Here is a 20,060-nt window from a genome sequence, read left to right on the forward strand (position 1 = left end):
TCAGCTCAGGTGCCAGTCGCGTGCAGTGCTGCACCCATGTCAACAGAGTTTGTCCTTCCCCTTCTGACTTTCACTTTAGTTGTCCTTATTTTAACATGCAGCTAAAACCGCTACAGTATGTTCTTCTCAATACTGGACAAGGACGCACCACTCAGCATGGATGCACCATCCCAACCATGGCCTTTAGTGCTGCTCTATGCATTCTCTCCTCTCTGCCTGATAACGCCTACTCTCGCAAGAGTACGAGATTACAACCTCACTCTGATTCTAATAGCACCCAGATGCCAGTGTTTATTCCTCTGCTGTATGCTCAGCTTTCGTCCTCCAGTATGCACGGACCCGTCAGGGTGGCTCACTGGGTCTGGCCTGTGTGAGGGTGATCTGACACACATTTGGGCTCCCCCCTACGTGTTATTGCCGCGATTCAGAATTCGAGAGCTTCGTCTACACAGACTCTGTGAAATGATTGTGAAAGGCGTGTATTCAAGCGTGTATTCATACTGTATCTGTGCTCAGTCTCTTATATCTTATCTTTTTGCACAACCTAATAGAAAATATAAAATAAAAATATAATTTAATTAATCCCCATTAATTCGTCAGATACCACCTTCTGGATGTTACCAGGACTCCGGTAGCTCGATCAGTAGCGGGGTTGGCTCTTCATAGCCTTACTCTATATCCCTCTTTTAGTCAGGGCCGCAAGCCCAGCTTATACACCATGTTATTTATGTTATTTAGCTGTCTAGTCAGCTGTGGCCTGGTGGTTAGAGCGTTGGGCTTGTGATCAGAAGGTTGCCGGTTCAAATCTCAGTGACAGCAGGTCATGACTGAAGTGCCCTTGAGCAAGGCACCTTACCCCTGATTGCTCTGCAGTAATGTGCCACTGTAGAAAACTACTTGTAAGTCGCTTTGGATAAAACTGCTGCCAAATGAATAAATGTAAATGTTTATGTATGCATGTTGCCACATGTCATCCATCCATTTACTGGGATATCTCACTGCCCATGTGGGTTGTTATATTTTTACGTGTCATGCATCACCTATTCAGGTGACCGTCTCTGGCTTTCAAATCCAATCAAAATCAAATCCCTTTACTGTCACACAACCATATACAAAGCCAGACTTGGTGCAATTGGATGCTTCTGCAGAGGTCAGGTACAGATGCCCTTCCCATAGGTGGATCTCTCCACTTGATGTTTCAGAGAACCTGGGTTACGATAGTAAGCTATTGTTTTGTATTTCACACGAGAAGATACAGGCAACCTGTGGAGATTTAGCAAAAAAGGGGAGATATGAGCAGATATTTGTGAAAGTTAGCATTCTGGCAGCAGAACTTTGAATGTACTGCAAACGGGAGATAGAGTGAGCTGGTTAACCAGAAAAAAGCGGGCGAGACGTAATCAGTGCATGAACTAATGATTTTGTATCTTTTCTACTGATAAAAGCGTGAAGTTGCAAAATAAAAAATAGCTAATAAAAAACAGCTTTGAAGAGTTTGTGGATGTAGGCATCCAAGGTCAGTGAAGGGGCTAAAGTGATACCAAAATTCCAACAGTGGCAGATGGAAAAACAGAGGTAGTGTCAAGAATAAACCTAAGTTATATTTGTTATTAGAAGTGCTATACTGAACAGGTCAAGGGGTGTGTTACCAATAGAGTAAAACCACATCAGATGTGCTTGTTAAAGTGGAAACCACCATGTCTACCATACGGAAGGGCTGTTCACAACTGAAGTGCTCAAATCTGATCATCTCAAAGGCTGTTTAAGATGATGGATTTTGAAGTGTACAACTGATGGACCATTCACTCATGAGTCTGCGTGGTGACATTGCGGACGTTTTACAGGTCTCATACTGTAGGTCTGATGGTTTTTGCTGTCTCATAGACACATTGATAAGTTGTTTTAATTTGGTGTCTTCTCTATTTTTTTATATTATGTCACAATAATAGACTGGCATGTCAAATCACCTATTAGCAAAAAAAATGTAAAACCTTGTGTCTTGTATTAGAAAGAAGCAAACTTTGCTATCCACCATTGGAAAAACTGTTACAGCTCAACTTGGCTTTACACATTTAACTACATAGCTAAAGAGAAAACAATTTAAAAAGTTTACTTATTTATAGGTTTGTGTTTAGACACAATGATACATTTAGTTATTTCTAACAATACTACTATTTGCGTTTATTTGCAGAAAATGTGAACTGGAGAAATAGGTCAAAATGACAGAAAAGATGCTCTGTATTTTTTCAGACCTTAAATACTGCAGAGGAAACAAGTTCATATTCACTTTTATGTAACAACAGTAATATTTCTACATGTATTTGGGAAAAGTTCAAAAATGATTTTTATGTGATAACCTCAATTTTCATGAGTCTTATCATGCTGTCAGTCTTTCACATTTCTGTTGGATGACTTTATATCACTCCTGAGGTTTGATTTAGTTGAAATTCAACAGACACGGGACTGAAATTACCACAATACATCTAGAAATAGTGATTACATGAACATTTGGAATGTTCTGTTTGTCTTTCTATAGTTTTGTATATAGGTAACTTAAACACTGAAATGTTAACCATCACACATATTTCACATTCTTTCTGTTTGCACTTATCTTCCACATATCATGCACATGCAGGATAACATTCACATTTAAGTGTGTCTGCTATCTAAATTGACTTTTAAATAACTTTTGAAGAATGCTTGTTTAACAATGGCTAAGTAGATTATTATTGTTAATACATCACAGGTGAATTTAGGTCAAATAACAATAAAGACAGAGCAGATTTTGTATATATTCATACCGCACCCACACAAACAACATGGAACATATTAGTTAATAGGTGTGTTCTTCATCTAATTCAGTATGTACTATCACAGTATTATATTTCAGACGCCGCCCTGCATTTTGCTTTTATGTGCAGGAATTAGTCTGTGGAGAAGCCCCAGTGTAGGAAAATATTTACAGATGTTCACTACATTTCGTGTTTTTTGTTTGGAAAGAGCCAATCCAAAAGAAGATATTGTTTAACTTATTGATTGTGCAGAGCTGAACTGTGATAGATGTTAATTACAGAGGAGGGGTTCTCGTTATCACTAATGAATCTACAGAGTACAAAAAAGACAAGAAACAGTGTCTCAGACTATCAGTGAGTGTATTCTTCTGTTGTAGAGAAATGGCTGGAAACAGACATTTACTGAGTCACTTACTTTTTCTTTTCCTGAGCTCTGTTTGCGGAGCGGTTCCACAGAGAGGGATTCCAGTTAATAGTCCGCAAGCTCTTGGGTTCCAGCAAAATGAACAGAGATTTGGACTCGATCAGCAAACTGAACAACAGTTTTCTCAGAAGTTTTCACTTCAGAAGCCGGTTGTGCAGTCAGAACCTCTTGACAAGTGTGCTGTAGCTGATTGAGCAGATCCAGTGTGGAGAACCTGGTATCAGTGGTGCTGAGTGTGAAGCTATAAACTGCTGCTTCAATGGACAGCAGTGTTATTATGGGATGTCAGGTAAGGCTGTTTGACCAGTTAAATGTTTCTTGCCAAGCTGATCCTATGATAACTTCCTCTGTTTCTAATTACAGTGACTGTCCAGTGTATAAGAGATGGTCAGTTTGTGTTAGTGGTGGCTAGAGATGTCACGCTGCCTCATCTGAGTCTGGATACTGTCCGTCTGCTGGGTGGAAATGAAGCACCTTGTGGTCCTGTTGGTTCCACACCTTCCTTTGCCATATATCAGTTTCCAGTCACTGCCTGTGGCACCAGCATGATGGTGAGTGTGCTGTTTGTGATTTGGCTGTCTAGAACAGACTTTGTCAATCGTGTTTCTGCTTGCAGGAGGAAAATGGTTATGTGGTGTATGAGAACAGAATGACTTCATCCTATGAAGTGGGGATTGGACCTCTTGGCTCCATCACAAGGGACAGTCATTTTGAGTAGGTTATCTGTGTTCTCATGAGTGACTCTTGAACCGATGTCAGATGCTCACTGTTTGTGTAGACTGCTCTTCCAGTGTAGATATTCTGCGACTGCAGTGGAAGCTCTGGTTGTGGAGATCAACACTGTACCACCACCTCCACCTGTTGCTGCCCCTGGACCCCTCCGGGTGGAACTTAGACTGGGGAATGGCCAATGTGTCACTAAAGGCTGTGCAGAAGGTAGTGATTTACTAGTCTTCAAAAAAGTCGTTGTACTCATAGTTCTGGTCTAAAACTCTAGATTGAGACCGTAATGCAAGTGTTAATCCTCAGGAGATGAGGCGTACTCCTCCTACTACGGTGAGGATGAGTATCCAGTCACAAAAGTCCTGCGAGAGCCTGTGTATATTGAGGTGCGCATTTTGGAGAGAACTGACCCCAATCTTGTCCTGATGTTGGGCGACATCAGCCCCTAGTCCTCTCAGTCTACCCCAGTGGGATCTTCTAGTTGATGGGTGAGTAGAATATAAATTTGTCTTGATCGTGCGCTATGAACAAGTCCTGACTGTCACTTCTGTTTTAGATGCCCTTACCAGGATGATCGTTACCTGACCACACTGGTTCCTACTGTTGGCTGGGCTGGTCTTCAGTTCCCAACCCACTACAAGCGCTTTGTTGTGAAGATGTTCACGTTTGTGGATCCAGCGTCACTGGCCCCTGTGCAGGAGACCGTATGATTTCCTTACACCCTTCTGTATCATCTATATTGTCTTTGTTGCTAAAGCTGATCTTTGTTTCAGATCTACATTCACTGTAGTACAGCGGTGTGCCACCCTGCTTCTGGCACCTGTGAACCGAGCTGTGCCAGGAAAAGCCGTATGTGTTTCACTTTGGTTTGATTTGCTGTTTAGTGTCGTCCTGACGCACTGTGTTCCAGGGAGAGATGTTCCTGACAAGAGGCGAGAAGAATCTGTGGTTTCCAGTGAAGGGATTGTCTTTACAATGTAAACTGAATTGCCCTTTTTAATAAAGTCATTGGACTAAGCGTTTCTGTGTTCAGTGGTTTCTCCCCAATGAGCATTGGGGTTATGGCATAAACTGCAACTAAAAGTGATGTAAGGTAACAAGCACTGCTTGTTTTCGAATGATTGTTTAATACATCTCCCAGGCTCAAGGACTCTTTAAAAGGGACACATTCAACAATCATTGCAAAATAACAAACAAATTTGCATTTGGACATTCAAGAAGTCCCAAAAAATAATGCAATTTCATATCAATGACATGAAAAGGTAGTGAAGCGACGTGTAGTTCTATTGAAAAAACTAAATGTGTTTTACAAAAAGAACATACCATTGGCATAATCATGCTGTACAATGAGAACTGTGACTGCGCCTGTTATTGCTGGAATTAAATTGAGACCGCATGGCTAAACTGATCTATTTTTGTTTACTTTTATCAAAAGCATAGATACAAATGAAAATAAGCTCTGAATGTGCTGTACTTCTGTTTTGAGGGCATGTCCCCTCACCAAATGCAAAAAGGCACCTGCAAACGCCACCTTTTTTCAATTGACATTCGCTTCTCGCGACCTCTGGTTTACTTAAAGCTTGTTTGTTGGATTTCTGTTGACATATCTGTGAATAAGCATCAGTCACACGTTGATTGTCTTTTGTCAGGTTAGCTGTCTGTTTTCAGCGAGTTGGGATTTTCCATCTCTGATGGGAAAATGGCAATGCTAATGCGTACCCGGGGACCTCCCGCGATTCGACCTCCCTCAGTTGGGCCGACTGTAGCGGCTCCGGGGGTCGAGAATGGTGCAGGCCGCCTCGGTTCGGATTACCAGGACATCCCATCAACCGTAACATCTAAGGTTACTGCTTCGGCTGGCTTGTCACAGTCGATCCTTTATGAGATTTGTGCGTGATCTGCTGCTCGCCTTAACATCTAATGGATGGCTTTACAAAGCTCCTCTGACAAGGAGAGGCACCACCATAATGCCGCCAAGCAGTCCAAGTTAGTGGGCTATCTAACGCTCTCTCGGTGGTCAGAGAGCAAGCACTGTGGCTTTATTACTCGCACAGATTTGCAAAAGGCTTCGGCTCACGTGTACGCCATAATGCAATTACAGCAATGCAATACATTCGTTTATGAAAGAGAATTTCTCTCCAGTGAGAAAAAGTGTACAAGCTGTGTCACTACACAGCTCCTTACACTAGTCACACACAGATTTAATAAAGGCTTCGGCCTATGAGTCCCCAAAAACACAAGAAACCAAAAAATCAAACGAAGGCAACAAGTCCGTTTACAAGAGACAACTTCTCTCTGCAATCCCTAAGTGTTTCACTAGATGGCGCCATAGTATAGCATATGAACAAAATGGCAGCAGCTTGAGGCGATCCACCAGTTAGGTGGTGACTCACGCCACAAAGGGGTATTCATCAGAACGACTGGTTGACATTAATCGATCTGAAGGGTGCTTTTATCCACATAAGCATCTATCGTTCGCACAGGAAATTCCTTTGTTGCGCCTAACAAGGCATATGTTATGAATTCACAGTTCCTTCTTTCGATCTCCGTGTATCTCCGTGGAGGCTGTGCTATCACCGCTCAGAATAGCGTGGGTGCAATATCGCACCTGTCTCAGATTACATGGTCTTTTATTCAAGTTTTGCCCCTGGGCTTTCTGAGAATGAGAGGGTTCATGAAGTAGTTCTTATCTCTTCATCTCAGCCCTTTCCGCGATCTCGGTCGCTCTGACATGGGGCGCTCGCGCACAGCAGAGCTGAGCCACTGGATGAGTTTTACGCTCATGGTTCCCCTCTAGGGGCGAGAATGTTGCATAAAGTGGTGATGACAGACGCATCCTTAACAGGATGGTGAGCCACACAGGAAGGCAAAGAAGTGAATGGTGTTTGGCCAAGCTTACTTTGCTCAGCCCATATAATTATTTTGAGCCTGCAATGGCATCATGTGTTGGTATGCTGCAACAATACCACAGCTGTTGAACATTTTAAATGCCAGGGGGAATGAGCTCCTCCAAGATCCACACTCACAAGCTCGCAAGCTGTTAGTATGGAGCAGGCTGCCTTTTCTGTCTTTACAAGCCTCACGTGACAATCCCCTATGTACTATGTCCTATGTTCTTCTCACTACGGGATGAGGACGTACCACTCAGCATGGGTGCACTAGCCCAACCATGGCCTTTTGTGCTGATCTATGCGTTCACTCCTCTCTGCCTGATAAACCTACTCTGGCCAGAATAAGAGAAAAGAACCTGACTCTGATTCTAATAGCACCCAGATAACGCCATGGTTGCCGGAGTGTATTCCTCTACTATATGCTCAGCCGGGCTGCCCCATTACGCATGGAACCCCTGTCCCAGGCAAATGGGAAATTTACCACACCCACCCAGTCAGGGTGGATCTCTGGGCCTAGCCTGTGAGAGGGTAATCTGACACACATTGTGGCTCCCCCGATATGTTATTGCCACTATTCGGAACACAAGAGCTTCTTCTACACAGTCTCTGTGAGATGATTGTGAGAGGCATGTGTTAAAGGAGAGGTGTGTATCATATCAGTGCTCGGTCTCTGATATTTTATCTTTTTGCAGGACCTAATAGAAAAATATATATATAATAATATTAAGGTCTATTAAGCAGCTATCCCTGTGTGTCATTTCAAGTTCAATGGCACATTGGTGGGACAAAAACCTCACATTTGCCTTTTCATGAGGGATGCTTGCTCTTTCCTTCCTATTTAAGCTGTGCCAGAGTAAGACCTCTTCATGGTGCTGGATGATTTCCCACCAGAGCCTATTGAGCCTTTGGGAGAAATTTCTCTCAACATCTGTTTTTCAAGATAGCATTGGAAAGGTGTCAGTGTTTTTTATGCAATTTTTCCTCCTGCAATAATTTTATTGAGCTATCCGCTTTTCACCCACCTCCTTTTTCCTCTGTGGAAGATGAGAGGATGAGAAGTTAAATTCTCTGTGTTCTGTGCGTACCCTGTGGGTTTACATTGTCAGGTCAAATTCTTTTAAAAGAGCGATCAGCTCTTCATTTCATGGACTTCACCACACATGGGGAACCCCATTGCCAAACAACACCTCTCTTGTTGGCTTGTGGAAGCAATATCCATGGCATATAAACTTTAGCCCCACAGGATCTTAGAGCTTTAGCCCAATTTTTACATGCAACCCAGTATGCCACGCCTAGTTACATGTCAGTTCCACCTCCATTTATACCTGTGGAATGTACCATCTCTTCACCAATGAGTAAAGGGGTCGATGTCATCATCACATTTTACCCCCCCCTTTGTTATTGTAGTCCCGACAATGAACCACTCTACCCCAATGTCTAAACCAAGCCACTGCAGGGTTAGGCCCCACAGTAGACCTGGCAGAAATCTGATTAGCCTCGCTCCCTATAGCCCTGTGTAAATGGTACACATTTGAATGCTGCCCCGCCCGGCACGTTTGGGCCAAACGACTCTTCCAGAAAAACTATGTTGCCGATTACACTCCAGAGCAAAATGACCAGGGTGCTGATAGCGTCGGCAAATCACAGAACCAGAACGTGGTGGAGGGCCGCGAAACTGGGGACTTTGGCTATCTGCTGTTGCTGTTGATTCAACATGTGCCGTAACTCACCCAATTCTCGTGAACGATACCCCTGTTCAGAACTTTTCCCAGTATCGCCTTGAACCCCATATTGATGTCCCTGCACCAGAGGAACAGATTGACTTCACCACCTGGCATTCCCAGCGGATGGCTTTCCCTCGCACTTCTAACAGTGTTGCAGCAGGTTGACGCCTGACCAGTTGTTTGAGTTCTCTGCGTAATGCATTATCTAACACACCTTCAATAAATTGATCCCTCACTACGACATCTGCATTTGAAATGGCATGCGGTGAATGCTGTCTAAGTCTATCAAATAGACCCGACAAAGCTAGGAAAAATGAAACAAAAAGCTTGTTCACCAGCTGTCATTTTCCACATGCGCATACACGCCTGAGCTTATTCAACCTACTCTTCAATGCCTACTCATGACCTACTATTGAATTTAGGACAGCAGCGTTCAAGAGGAACGAAAACAAAACACTCAATGGTACCAACATTTGATTTACCGGAAGAAGGCGCTACCGGCCGTGGCGCACTACTAGAGGCTGCGCCAGGATCAAGCAGCTCCACCGGCGCCTATTCCTGTCGCAGTCTCTCATTATCAGCCATCAACTGGGCCACAAGATCTCTCATTTCCTGCAATTCAGCATCCATCGCTTAATACTATAAAGGGGTACTCAGCAGACGAATCTCCACTGTATTGTCACTAAAACAAAAAAACACAAATACATAAAAAAAAGAGAAAAAAGATATATCCCTGTCGGGGGGATAGAGTGGTGCCGGGGATTCACCGGTACCCCAAATACCGAAAGCACACAGATACGTAGTGGCAGGTATCAGACAACGAGAGAAATCTAATATAATTTATTCCAAAAACACATTCAATATAAAATACAACTAGTCTTTAATATATATATATATATATATTTATATATATATATATAAAAGAATAAACCAGACGTAGAACACTATGCACAAATGGGAGGCAAAATGTTGAGTATTGAACATTTATTAAACAGCTGGTAAACAGAATATATGGTTATGGTAAATATGGATATTGAGTTTCTTTCGTGGCTCGCATCCACAGGGCCAAGAAGTCCCCCACTTCCCGCCTTAAGATGAAGGCGGGGGCATAGCCAGTGGCAGTTCTACATTGAATTGCACCTTTGAGCGCCCCCCCCTTCCCGAAAAATTTATAAATAAAAATAAAACACACACACAAAATTATGACAAACCTTCATATTTTATTATAACAACATAAGTGAAAGAGAAAATTATATTACTCAATTGCACACATTTTTTTTGTGCACCTGATGGCTTTGACCTTTTCCTGTCCATCTCTGTTTATTTGACACTCGACAATCAACAGATTTCCCATCCCCCCAACACTGTTAGTCAGGTCACGAAACGAGTCACGGCCAAAAGGACTAAACCAATTCACCTTGGAGAGGTGACACATAATTCATTTCTATTACTTATTTTTTATTAGCCATTTCACACAATTCAGAAAAACAAAAATGTGCAGGAACTATAGACCTGTATTCATTACATTATGAATAAAATGTGCGATATTTGGAAGAAAGTCGAGGTGGTTCAGATTTTTCAATTCGCTCGAATCACGCGAACGCTCAATTCACACCATTTGCACGAATCGCACCGCAAGTAGGTAATCGCGTCTTTGCAATGACTTAACATTCACGTTCGGTGTGAACACACTAATACCCAGAGGTGAATAACTATCCCCTTGCCCATTCTCACACACACTGCACCTTCTCAGCTTGAGTAGATTTCTACTCCCCCGCTGGTTAAAGTCTCTAACGGTTCCTGTAGAACAAGATTTAGAATGCAAATGTTAAATAATATGACCGAATGACGGTCACCAAGCCGTAAGCTACGCTGAGACGGGGCCCAGATAGGTCTTAACGCTGACCAGGCCCTGATAGGCCCCAGTGACAGAAGGCCCCGATAGGCCGCAACATTAATGAGGCCCCCATGGGCCACGACACTGAGACAAGGCCCCGACAGGCCACGACACTGAGACAAGGCCCCGATATGCCACGACACTGAGACAGGGCCCTGATAGGCAAACGACACTGAAACAGGGACCCCATGGGCCTCGGTGACTGAGGAAACGAAACACCACCACCATGAATGCATGAATTACCTGAACCTGAATTTTCGAGGCAGCGGCTAGATTGCGGCTAGAGTGACTGGCGCGCCGTTAGGTAGAGTAAAAAGTGGAAAGTGGGGAGGGGTTTTGGGACGGACTTTCAGATAGAGCGTTATAGAAGTGAACGGACAGAAGCTGGTGTTGATCTTCGGAAAATTTATCGTAGTGCCGGTTCGCTTCGTGTCAGTTTTTGTGTGTTTAAGGGTGATTGAGAAGGCTTCTGAGGAAAACTGGATGTCAGAAAACGAAAGGCCTTGCATTGGGTCGAAATGTTTCATTGAGTCTGGCATGAATTCCCCCGGGCGCATGAAGCCATAGAAAGCTGAGAGGAACATGGCCTCCAGCAGTGCATTTACGTAAGGAGTAAAAAGCCTGCTGCGAAGAGAATCAATAAGTCTGTGCAATATAGATAAGGTGATTGGCTTGCGTCTATCTGGGTGACTGCACAACGAATGGGTCAAGCCTTTGAGCAACAAACGCACTGAGGGGCGGTGTCGGTAAACAATTTCAGGTCAAGCTGTGATTCTGAAGCGTCGTTATAAAAAGAAGTTTGTCCGTTCCAGTTATTAAGTAAGTAGGACCAAAATCTGAGGTCAGAACGGCTTCCTCCGTCTAGCGAAATCATATCGCTTTGTTCCGCTTTGCTTGTGGCAAAGTTTAAGTGGCCTAGGAGGGAAAGCATATCGCGTTTAGAAGCTGCGCTGCATGACGAAAACTCTTGATTCTAATGAGTTTATTGCGAGGAAGGGAAGCTTGCATCTTGACCGAATCGAGTTTAATGCCTTAAAATGTAAAAGCCGTAGATAGGCCCTATGTTTTCTCAGCGGACAGGGGAACGCCGACATCGTCGAAGATCTGTCTGAGTATGTCGAGGGGGGACAGTAAGTAAAAAATCGTCGAGCAGGTGTACGACGAAGGGCAGTTTATTAACATTCAGCAGGATCCAACACAGGGCTTCGGAGAGACAATTAAAGATGTGAGGGCTGCTTCTGCAACCGAATGTGAGTCTTGCTGCGAAATAAAATAAAATTAAGACTCCCATTTTATACCAAACAGGTGGCGGTCCACGGGGTGTAGAGGTTTAATTTTGAAAGGGTCTTTGATGTCGGCTTTGGCTAGCGAAGCCCCGGGTCCAGCTAGCTTTATGAACTTGATAGCGTTATCGACTGATGCGTAATGCAGTGTAAAGGGTTCTAAGGGGATGCATTTGTTAATGCTTGCGGTCTTGCTGGAGTGGGGAGAAGACATGTCGAAGATGAGGTGTTTTTTACCAGAATATTTTCTAGTGGCAATGCCGATCGAGATCGAACAAGGAATAAGGAGGGGAGTCGAACGGGCCGGTTACATAACCTTTATTGACTTCGCTCTCCAACATAGATGAGACGATTGCAGGTTCTGGCTGATTGTAGATTTTTCGCCACAAAGGAAGCTGTGAGTTGTGACGTGATACCGACCCGGAACCCTTGAGATAGGCCGGTTAACAAATAATCTACGAAACATCTATTGGGGTGCGTCGAGAGGTAGTTTGAGAGGATTGGGACATTAATGGGAGTAGATACAAGGTTGATCAGAACTTTCTCTTCCGATCGGCGTTTTGGGAAAAGAACAGACAGATTCATTAAAATTATAGCAAAGAGAAGTGCCGTTAAAAGTTATGATGTCCCAACCCCTAGCATTTGAACACTTCCTTACATTTCCAGCGCCGAGAACAACGGGCGAATCTGGACTAGCGGTTGTTTTAGGGCAAAACTGTGCCGAATGTCCGTGAGAGCTGCAAATAGAGCATGCGAGTGTCATGTGGCCACCAAAGTGGCGAACGAGCAGTTCTGTATCTACAATGGACCAGTCGATCCTAGAATTGAAATGGGAAATGAAGTATGCGGATTTAGTATTCTTAGAACAGTGTACCCCCGTAGCGTTGGCTGAAATCTGCCATCGTTCCTAAATAAATATACAGCTCCTCCTTCCTATCCGGATAAATTTGGCAGAGTATGTTCCAAAAGCAATCACGAATTCGCCGAACGACAGGTTACGTTGGAGTCTGGGATCAGACGTCCGGAAAAAAATTGCCACGTCGCCGCAATCGACCATTTTCCTGTCGGCCGCAAGCGAGGGGAGTAGGAGTAAAGCCAAGTTAATGTCGTTACCTTGGATGATGTTATTCCGTAATACGGGAGATACCGTGGCCGCAGCCGGAGGGACGAATCGCCTGCTGAAAGCTTTGGCTGGGGTGGCGTTGGCGAGGGTAAAATGTGCTGTCGCCGGCGGAGCAGTTGCGTCCTGGAAGGGTGTCTGGATGATAGTTGGAGTGTGTACGGGGTAGACGTTGATGGCGTGCTTAGTTGATAGTCGCTTCCTACCGGCTTGTTTGGGCTGGGTTGGTAGCGCAGATGTTGTCGGAGGTAAATTGGCCGTTGCGGGAGGGGCGCCCAGGATGTTGAAGGCCAGCGCGAGCAGATCATCCCTGGAAAGATCGGGGTCGGCTGGAATGCCTGCTGCCTCTAGTTTGCTGGAGATCAGTTCTGACGGCCACTGAGCCCATGGAGAAACACGACATTGGATTCTTGAGCTACGCCTCATGTTGACAGGAGTCTTAGGGATGAATTCCTCATCGGAATCTGTATATTCACAGAAGGCATTCTGTGACATTACGAAGTCTGCGAGTCGTAGCTGCTGGATTACGGCAAATCGTAATCGGACGTAGAAAGGGGTAAGTGGCAATCTTTTATGTTCCATGTTGGGAGAGGATTGGTTTGATTGGTAGTGGATTATGCGAGATTGAGTCTTCCCGGCAGAACTTGCGCTGAAGCTATATTTCATCCCAAACACAAGGGATACTGGCAGACACTGATTCCCCCAATTCTGCAAACAAACAAAAAGAAACAAAAGCACAAGCATATAAACATATGTACATTCACATTAAGGCTGTCGAATACACTTATCAAGTATGAATAAAGAAAACCAATTGGTCCGGTAAGGCAGCCTATAATAACTACTGCCCATTAAATATTGACATCAACGAGTCTCCCTTTCGGGGACCATCCAGGGGTCTATATCGCCAGCCAAAAACGAAATTACATTTACATTTAGGCATTTGGCAGACGCTTTTATCCAAAGCGACTTACATAGCATTATCCTATACATTTTACATAGGTATCTGCAATCCCCTGGGATCCAACCCACAACCTTGCATTGGTGACGCAATGCTCTTACCACTGAGGCAAAAATAGTGACGTTTGTCACAATAATTACCCCACTGCAATCCTCCGATCCATGGGCATTAGGTACTTTGAGTTTCACATGCGTCACCAGCGGGTGAAGATGGGCTACGGTTCCGATCATAAAACGAGTCAGAGTACATTGAGAAGAGATAGTCAACAGACTCGATTGGTGGTATACTCAAGTCTGGATCAAACGCCCCAGCCAGGATACGACAGAAGAGTGGTCGAACAGGTCAGCGTGAAGAGAATAAAACCATGCGATCTATCCGGAAGCACTCAAGTTCAAACGGCCTTTATCAAATGCAGATAGTAGAAGTTGATATTATCCAAAAGAGAAAGCCACAAAACCCAAAGTGCGCATATAAAGCCTGCTGCAACACCTCCAAGGCACCCCTTCGAGTCACTGTAGGCAATGACTCACACCACCCAACACGCTTGATGCGTTTAAAAAAGTAGACAGTCGTTCCACGTGTCTGCAGTACTCCTCAGCCACGCTCCTAAACAAACAACATGACTCACCGGAAATCACTTCATTTCCGCACCGGAAGTTACTTCCCTTACGTGGTCAAGTATTCCACGCCTAGTTACGTGTCAGTTCCACCTTCTTTTATATCCCCGTGAAATGTTACATCTCTTCACCAATGACTAAATGTGTCAATCGCATCACCACAGTACAATTGGATGTTTCTGCAGAGGTCAGGTAAGTGCATAAATAACTTTACCCTAATTTGTATATACTTGTGTATCTATTCTTTCTGTCTGCAACATGAGTTGCAGGAGTCCACACCTAGAGAAAGGCCTACAGAAAAGCTCACAGAACAGTCTGCACAAAGAACTGCTTGAGAGGTGGGCAGTGTTTACTTTTACTTTTGACTTTTGTTGCATGAGGCATGTTTTGGCCCCTTTTTTCCACAAAATTACACAGGGTGACATCCATTCCCTATATAAGCGGCATCTTAAACAAAAAAAATTTGAGGTGAAAAAATAGAAATTAAGAGGAGAAATTGAACTTGAAAAAGAGAAAAATTGCACTGGGGATAGAGTTGCTTCAAAAGGACCTTCAGAGTAAGTGCTAATACACTTTCACACATCGTATTGCTGACTTTACATAACTATCTCTTATTGCAGGCAAAAGATGACTTGCTGGCTATTCTTTATAAATAATCTTTTAAATAAAACTCGAGAAACTAAGCATATTTGTCTTGTCCTTTATTCAATTCAAAAATGGTGTTCCACAATTCTGTCCAGTACAGCTCTGCCACTAGGTTGGTCCAAGTGCACTGGCTGGAGGTCATCATCAGGCTGCACCCCCACCACAGGGGTCCTCTCCTTTCTGATGGTGGCAATGTTATGCAATATGGCACATGCAAAAATTATGTCACAGATCCTGTCAGGTGAAACCCTCAGACTATTCAGACACTGAAATCTTCCCTTTAGTTGCCCAAAGGTCATTTCAATGCGTGCCCTTGTCCTGGCTAGAGCTGCATTGTAACGGGTTTGTGGTCCAGGGTTTGGCTCAGGGAAGGGCGTCATAAAATACTGCCTGCAGGCATAGCCCCTGTCTCCAAGCAGGATCCCGTCAAAATCCCCTGTATAATGGAAAAATTCAGTTCTGTTAGGCTCAGCATAATACTGTATATAATAATGTGATCTTTAAATGTATATTCCCTTACCAGGTTCAAATAATGTGCATAAATGTGACTCTGAAAATTCTTGAGTCATGCACTGATCCTGGCCATTTTGCTTCCACATTGGTTATATGGAGCATAGAGTCACACACCATCTAAGATATTTTAGTCATTTAACTGCATACTTTTTGATTTCATTCCATTTTTTTCAAAGTAATATATTACTAATCTGGAATATTATAAATTGTATTCGTAATTTACTTGCACATTTACACTGTGAACTCCCTTTCGGTTCACAAAATCCCCCTCATTGGGGCCTGGGGGGCCTTGATGGGGACGTGTGTGCAGTCTATGGCACCAATAACGTTAGGGAAGCCTGAAGGACACATACTGTTAGTCATACTTATTGGCATGGTCATGATTGCATGTCATTATCAATTATAAATGTACCTGCAATAACAAAAAAATCCTGCTTTACAACCTGTGGTCTTTAGTGGCTTGGAAATAACAAAAAAAAACGCTTGAGCGCCAGGTAAAGTTTGCGAATGGCACAACAGACAGCACTTTTCACAAAGTTCTCTGCATCTCCAATAGTTTAAAGAAAAGTGCCACTCGCAAAGAATCTCAGGCCAATGCACACAGTCTTGTGCTGTTGTTAAAGCCCGCCTCCTCCGTGTTAAACACGTAATGTGTGGTTCCAACAAATTAATGATGTAAATAACACCCTCACGAGAAAAACAGTATCTCTCAAAAATGACGCTATCGCGCTGCGCTAAAGGATCCTGTCTATCACGCAATACGCAAAAAAATTCGAAAAGCTCTGCGAACTATTCTTGCACCTTACGCAACATGTTGCTGTCGAAGACCGTCAACGTATGACGAACGGGTCCCAGATGTTCACTACATTTCGTGTTTTTTGTTTTGAAAGAGCCAATCCAAAAGAAGATATTGTTTAACTTATTGATTGTGCAGAGCTGGACTGTGATAGAAGTTAATTACAGAGGAGGGGTTCTCGTTATCACTAATGAATCTACAGAGTACAAAAAAGACAAGAAACAGTGTCTCAGACTATCAGTGAGTGTATTCTTCTGTTGAAGAGAAATGGCTGGAAACAGAAATTTACTGAGTCACTTACTGTTTCTTTTCCTGAGCTCTTTTTGCGGAGCGGTTCCACAGAGAGGGATCCCAGTTAATAGTCCACAAGCTCTTGGGTTCCAGCAAAATGAACAGATATTTGGACTCGATCAGCAAACTGAACAACAGTTTTCTCAGAAGTTTCCACTTCAGAAGCCGGTGGTGCAGTCAGAACCTCTTGACAAGTGTGCTGTAACTGATTATGAGCAGATCCAGTGTGGAGAACCTGGTATCAGTGGTGCTGAGTGTGAAGCTATAAACTGCTGCTTTAATGGACAGCAGTGTTATTATGGGATGTCAGGTAAGGCTGTTTGACCATTTAAATATTTCTTGCCAAGCTGATCCTATGATAACTTCCTCTGTTTCTCATTACAGTGACTGTCCAGTGTATAAGAGATGGTCAGTTTGTGTTAGTGGTGGCTAGAGATGTCACGCTGCCTCGTCTGAGTCTGGACACTGTCCGTCTTTTGGGTGGAAATGAAGCACCTTGTGGTCCTGTTGGTTCCACACCTTCCTTTGCCATATACCAGTTTCCAGTCACTGCCTGTGGCACAAGCATGATTGTGAGTTTACTGTTTGTGATTTGGGTGTCTAGAACAGATTTGATGTCAATTGTGTTTCTGCTTGCAGGAGGAAAATGGTTATGTGGTGTATGAGAACAGAATGACATCATCCTATGAAGTGGGGATTGGACCTCTTGGCTCCATCACAAGGGACAGTCATTTTGAGTAGGTTATCTGTGCTTTCTCATGAGAGTGAATCTTGAACCGCTGTCAGAAGCTCACTGTTTGTTTGTGTAGACTTCTCTTCCAGTGTAGATATTCTGCGACTGCAGTGGAAGCTCTGGTTGTGGAGGTCAACACTGTTCCACCACCTCCACCTGTAGCTGCTCCTGGACCCCTCCGGGTGGAACTTAGACTGGCGAATGGCCAATGTGTCACTAAAGGCTGTGCAGAAGGTAGTGATATACTAGTCTTCAAAAAATACCTCTCCAAATGAGTCGTACTTGTAGCGCTGGTATAAAACTCTAGATTGCCGATCGTAACGCAAGTGTTAATCCTCAGGAGATGAGGCGTACACCTCTTACTACGCTGAGGATGAGTATCCAGTCACAAAAGTCCTGCGAGAGCCTGTGTATGTTGAGGTGCGCATTTTGGAGAGAACTGACCCCAATCTTGTCCTGATGTTGGGGCGCTGTTGGGCGACATCAGCCCCTAGTCCTCTCAGTCTACCTCAGTGGGATCTTCTAGTTGATGGGTGAGTAGAATATAAATAATTTGTCTTGATTGTGCCCTATGAACGAGTCCTGACTGTCACTTCTGTTTTAGATGCCCTTACCAGGATGATCGTTACCTGACTGCACTGGTTCCTACAGTTGGCTCGCCTGGTCTTCAGTTCCCAACCCACTACAAGCGCTTTGTTGTGAAGATGTTCACTTTTGTGGATCCAGCGTCACTGGCCCCTCTGCAGGAGACCGTATGATTTCCTTACACCCTTCTGTATCTATATGTCCTTGTATTTGATGCTAAAGCTGATTTTTGTTTGTCAGATCTACATTCACTGTAGTACAGCGGTGTGCCACCCTGCTTCTGGCACCTGTGAACCGAGCTGTGCCAGGAAAAGCCGTATGTGTTTAACTTTGGTTTGATTTGCTGTTTTAGTGTCGTCCTGACACTTTCTTGTGTTCCAGGGAGAGCTCTTGCTGACAAGAGGCGTGAAGAAACCATGGTTTCCAGTGAAGGGATTGTCTTTACAATGTAAACTGAATTGCCCTTTTTAATAAAGTCATTGGACTAAGCATTTTGATAGCTGTGGTTTTCTCCCCGATGTGTTGCGGTATAAATGGCAACAGTGGTGTAAGGTTAAATGAGAACTTTGTAAACAAGCATTTCAAAAGTCATTTTGAAGCGCCTTTCCTAGGCTCAAGGGACACAAATTCACTCAAGTCACTAAAAAGGATGCAATTGCATTTTGATATCAAAGACTGAAAATTAGGCAAAACAAATCTATGACTAGGTGAGCCAAAATGAGACTATTACACTATGCAAATGATAGTAGTCAATACGTTTAAGTGATATGCAGGTTAGAAAGACTGCCAAAGAACTGAACGAGTGTTTTGTGCTTAAATTCACTTAAAGTGGTCCTTTGAATGCTAAGGGGAGTGAGTTCCAAAGTTTGGATGCTTTGAACGAAGACCTTCCGCCAATTGAAGCTAAACTGAACCTATGCACACGAAGTTCAGAACTGGAAGATCGGAGCGACTAAGTGACCATACAGAGAGTGTAGGTCTGAAAAGTAGCATGGCCATTGGCTAAATCCGAAATCTCATACTTTTTGATTTGTGTGTATAAAAGCAGTAGGTGACTAATAGTATGTCTGAAACCTCAGCCTTTATAAAACAGAAGGTGAGAAATTATTGGATGGTGTACTGGTTACACCCAGATTCTGAAGCACTCACCTTTATGCTTTCTATTTCCCAAGAGCCTAGGGGACAGAATTCCACGCACAGCTTGCAAAACGGTCTCAACTGACTCATGTACAATGAAACATGTTAATGCAACATTGACCTTCCTTTGTTAAATTTACAGCGCTTTATATTGTGCATAGATTTAATTCAAAGAATTTAAATATAATTTTCAGCAGTTTATTTACGATTGATTTATATTTGCCCTTTACAATATATATATATTGCTGAAATGTTTTTTAACTCTAACATAAAATACTTGATAATTATTCACAAAATTTTTATCCGGTGGTTTAAAAGATACACTTTGTTACACTGTACTTGTATATGTGTAATGACAATGAAGTTGAATCTAATCTAAAACTTTGGTGCAATTCGACTTTCTGGTCACATTTCATAAACAAATACTTACAAAACATCAATAAGTGTAATGGGTTGGACTCGGTCCTTGTATATTCGGGTGACGTCACTGCAAAGTGTGCCCTATGTAAGTTCTGCCCAAATGGGATAAATGGTGTAAGCTCCTACTCCGTGGGAGCAGCGCGTCCCGAGTCAGGACTTTTGGACACTCCAAAGCGGCTGGAGAGGCGGAAACATCTGTTGGCGATTCGCTTGGTGGCGTGGTTGGTGTTGGAAAAACGAGGGTTGCAGGAAGTGGAATGTCCGCAAGTGATCTAGACATAGAGGATGTGTATGATGGTGGGGGAAATGTAGTAAATAATAATAGTAAATGGACTATTAGAAAAGAAGGAAAGATTGGAGACAAACATCAGGAACAGAAAGCGAGAGAGAAGATAGTCAATCTAGAAGTAAGGAGGAGGAGTAAAAGGTAATGGTAAAGTTTATGTTAAAGGAAGTAAATGTCTGAAATCTGTTAAAACTTACAAAAGCATTGAGGGAGACTGTCGGAGTC

General features: G+C 43.4%; 1 protein-coding gene and 1 pseudogene across 2 annotated transcripts; both read left to right on the forward strand.

Moving 5' to 3' along the window:
- Nucleotides 1-3,173: 3,173 nt before the first annotated feature.
- Nucleotides 3,174-4,920, forward strand: LOC306894015 (zona pellucida sperm-binding protein 4-like; annotated as a pseudogene). Its single transcript has 8 exons — nt 3,174-3,505; nt 3,580-3,767; nt 3,833-3,930; nt 3,995-4,152; nt 4,246-4,427; nt 4,496-4,643; nt 4,713-4,788; nt 4,850-4,920. The product of its transcript is annotated as a zona pellucida sperm-binding protein 4-like (transcript).
- An 11,612-nt stretch (nt 4,921-16,532) lies between these two features.
- Nucleotides 16,533-18,658, forward strand: LOC306894167 (zona pellucida sperm-binding protein 4-like). The gene is made up of 8 exons (XM_079456466.1): nt 16,533-16,984; nt 17,059-17,246; nt 17,314-17,411; nt 17,484-17,641; nt 17,748-17,940; nt 18,012-18,159; nt 18,233-18,308; nt 18,374-18,658. The coding sequence occupies exons 1-8, from the start codon at nt 16,651-16,653 to the stop codon at nt 18,442-18,444; spliced, it is 1,266 nt and encodes a 421-aa protein (XP_079312592.1). The 5' UTR covers nt 16,533-16,650; the 3' UTR covers nt 18,445-18,658.
- The last annotated feature ends 1,402 nt before the right edge of the window (nt 18,659-20,060 follow it).

The sequence above is a fragment of the Barbatula barbatula genome (assembly GCF_947034865.1).
Source record: "Barbatula barbatula genome assembly, chromosome: 5".
NCBI lineage: Eukaryota > Metazoa > Chordata > Actinopteri > Cypriniformes > Nemacheilidae > Barbatula > Barbatula barbatula.

What these genes read in the sequence shown, in the direction of transcription:
- LOC306894167 (XM_079456466.1), top strand. Translation starts at nt 16,651, where the DNA reads ATGGCTGGAAACAGAAATTTACTGAGTCACTTACTGTTTCTTTTCCTG. An exon ending in ACAAGGGACAGTCATTTTGA is followed by an intron (nt 17,412 to 17,483) that starts GTAGGTTATCTG and finishes TTGTTTGTGTAG; the next exon opens with ACTTCTCTTCCAGTGTAGAT. An exon ending in TGGGATCTTCTAGTTGATGG is followed by an intron (nt 17,941 to 18,011) that starts GTGAGTAGAATA and finishes CTTCTGTTTTAG; the next exon opens with ATGCCCTTACCAGGATGATC.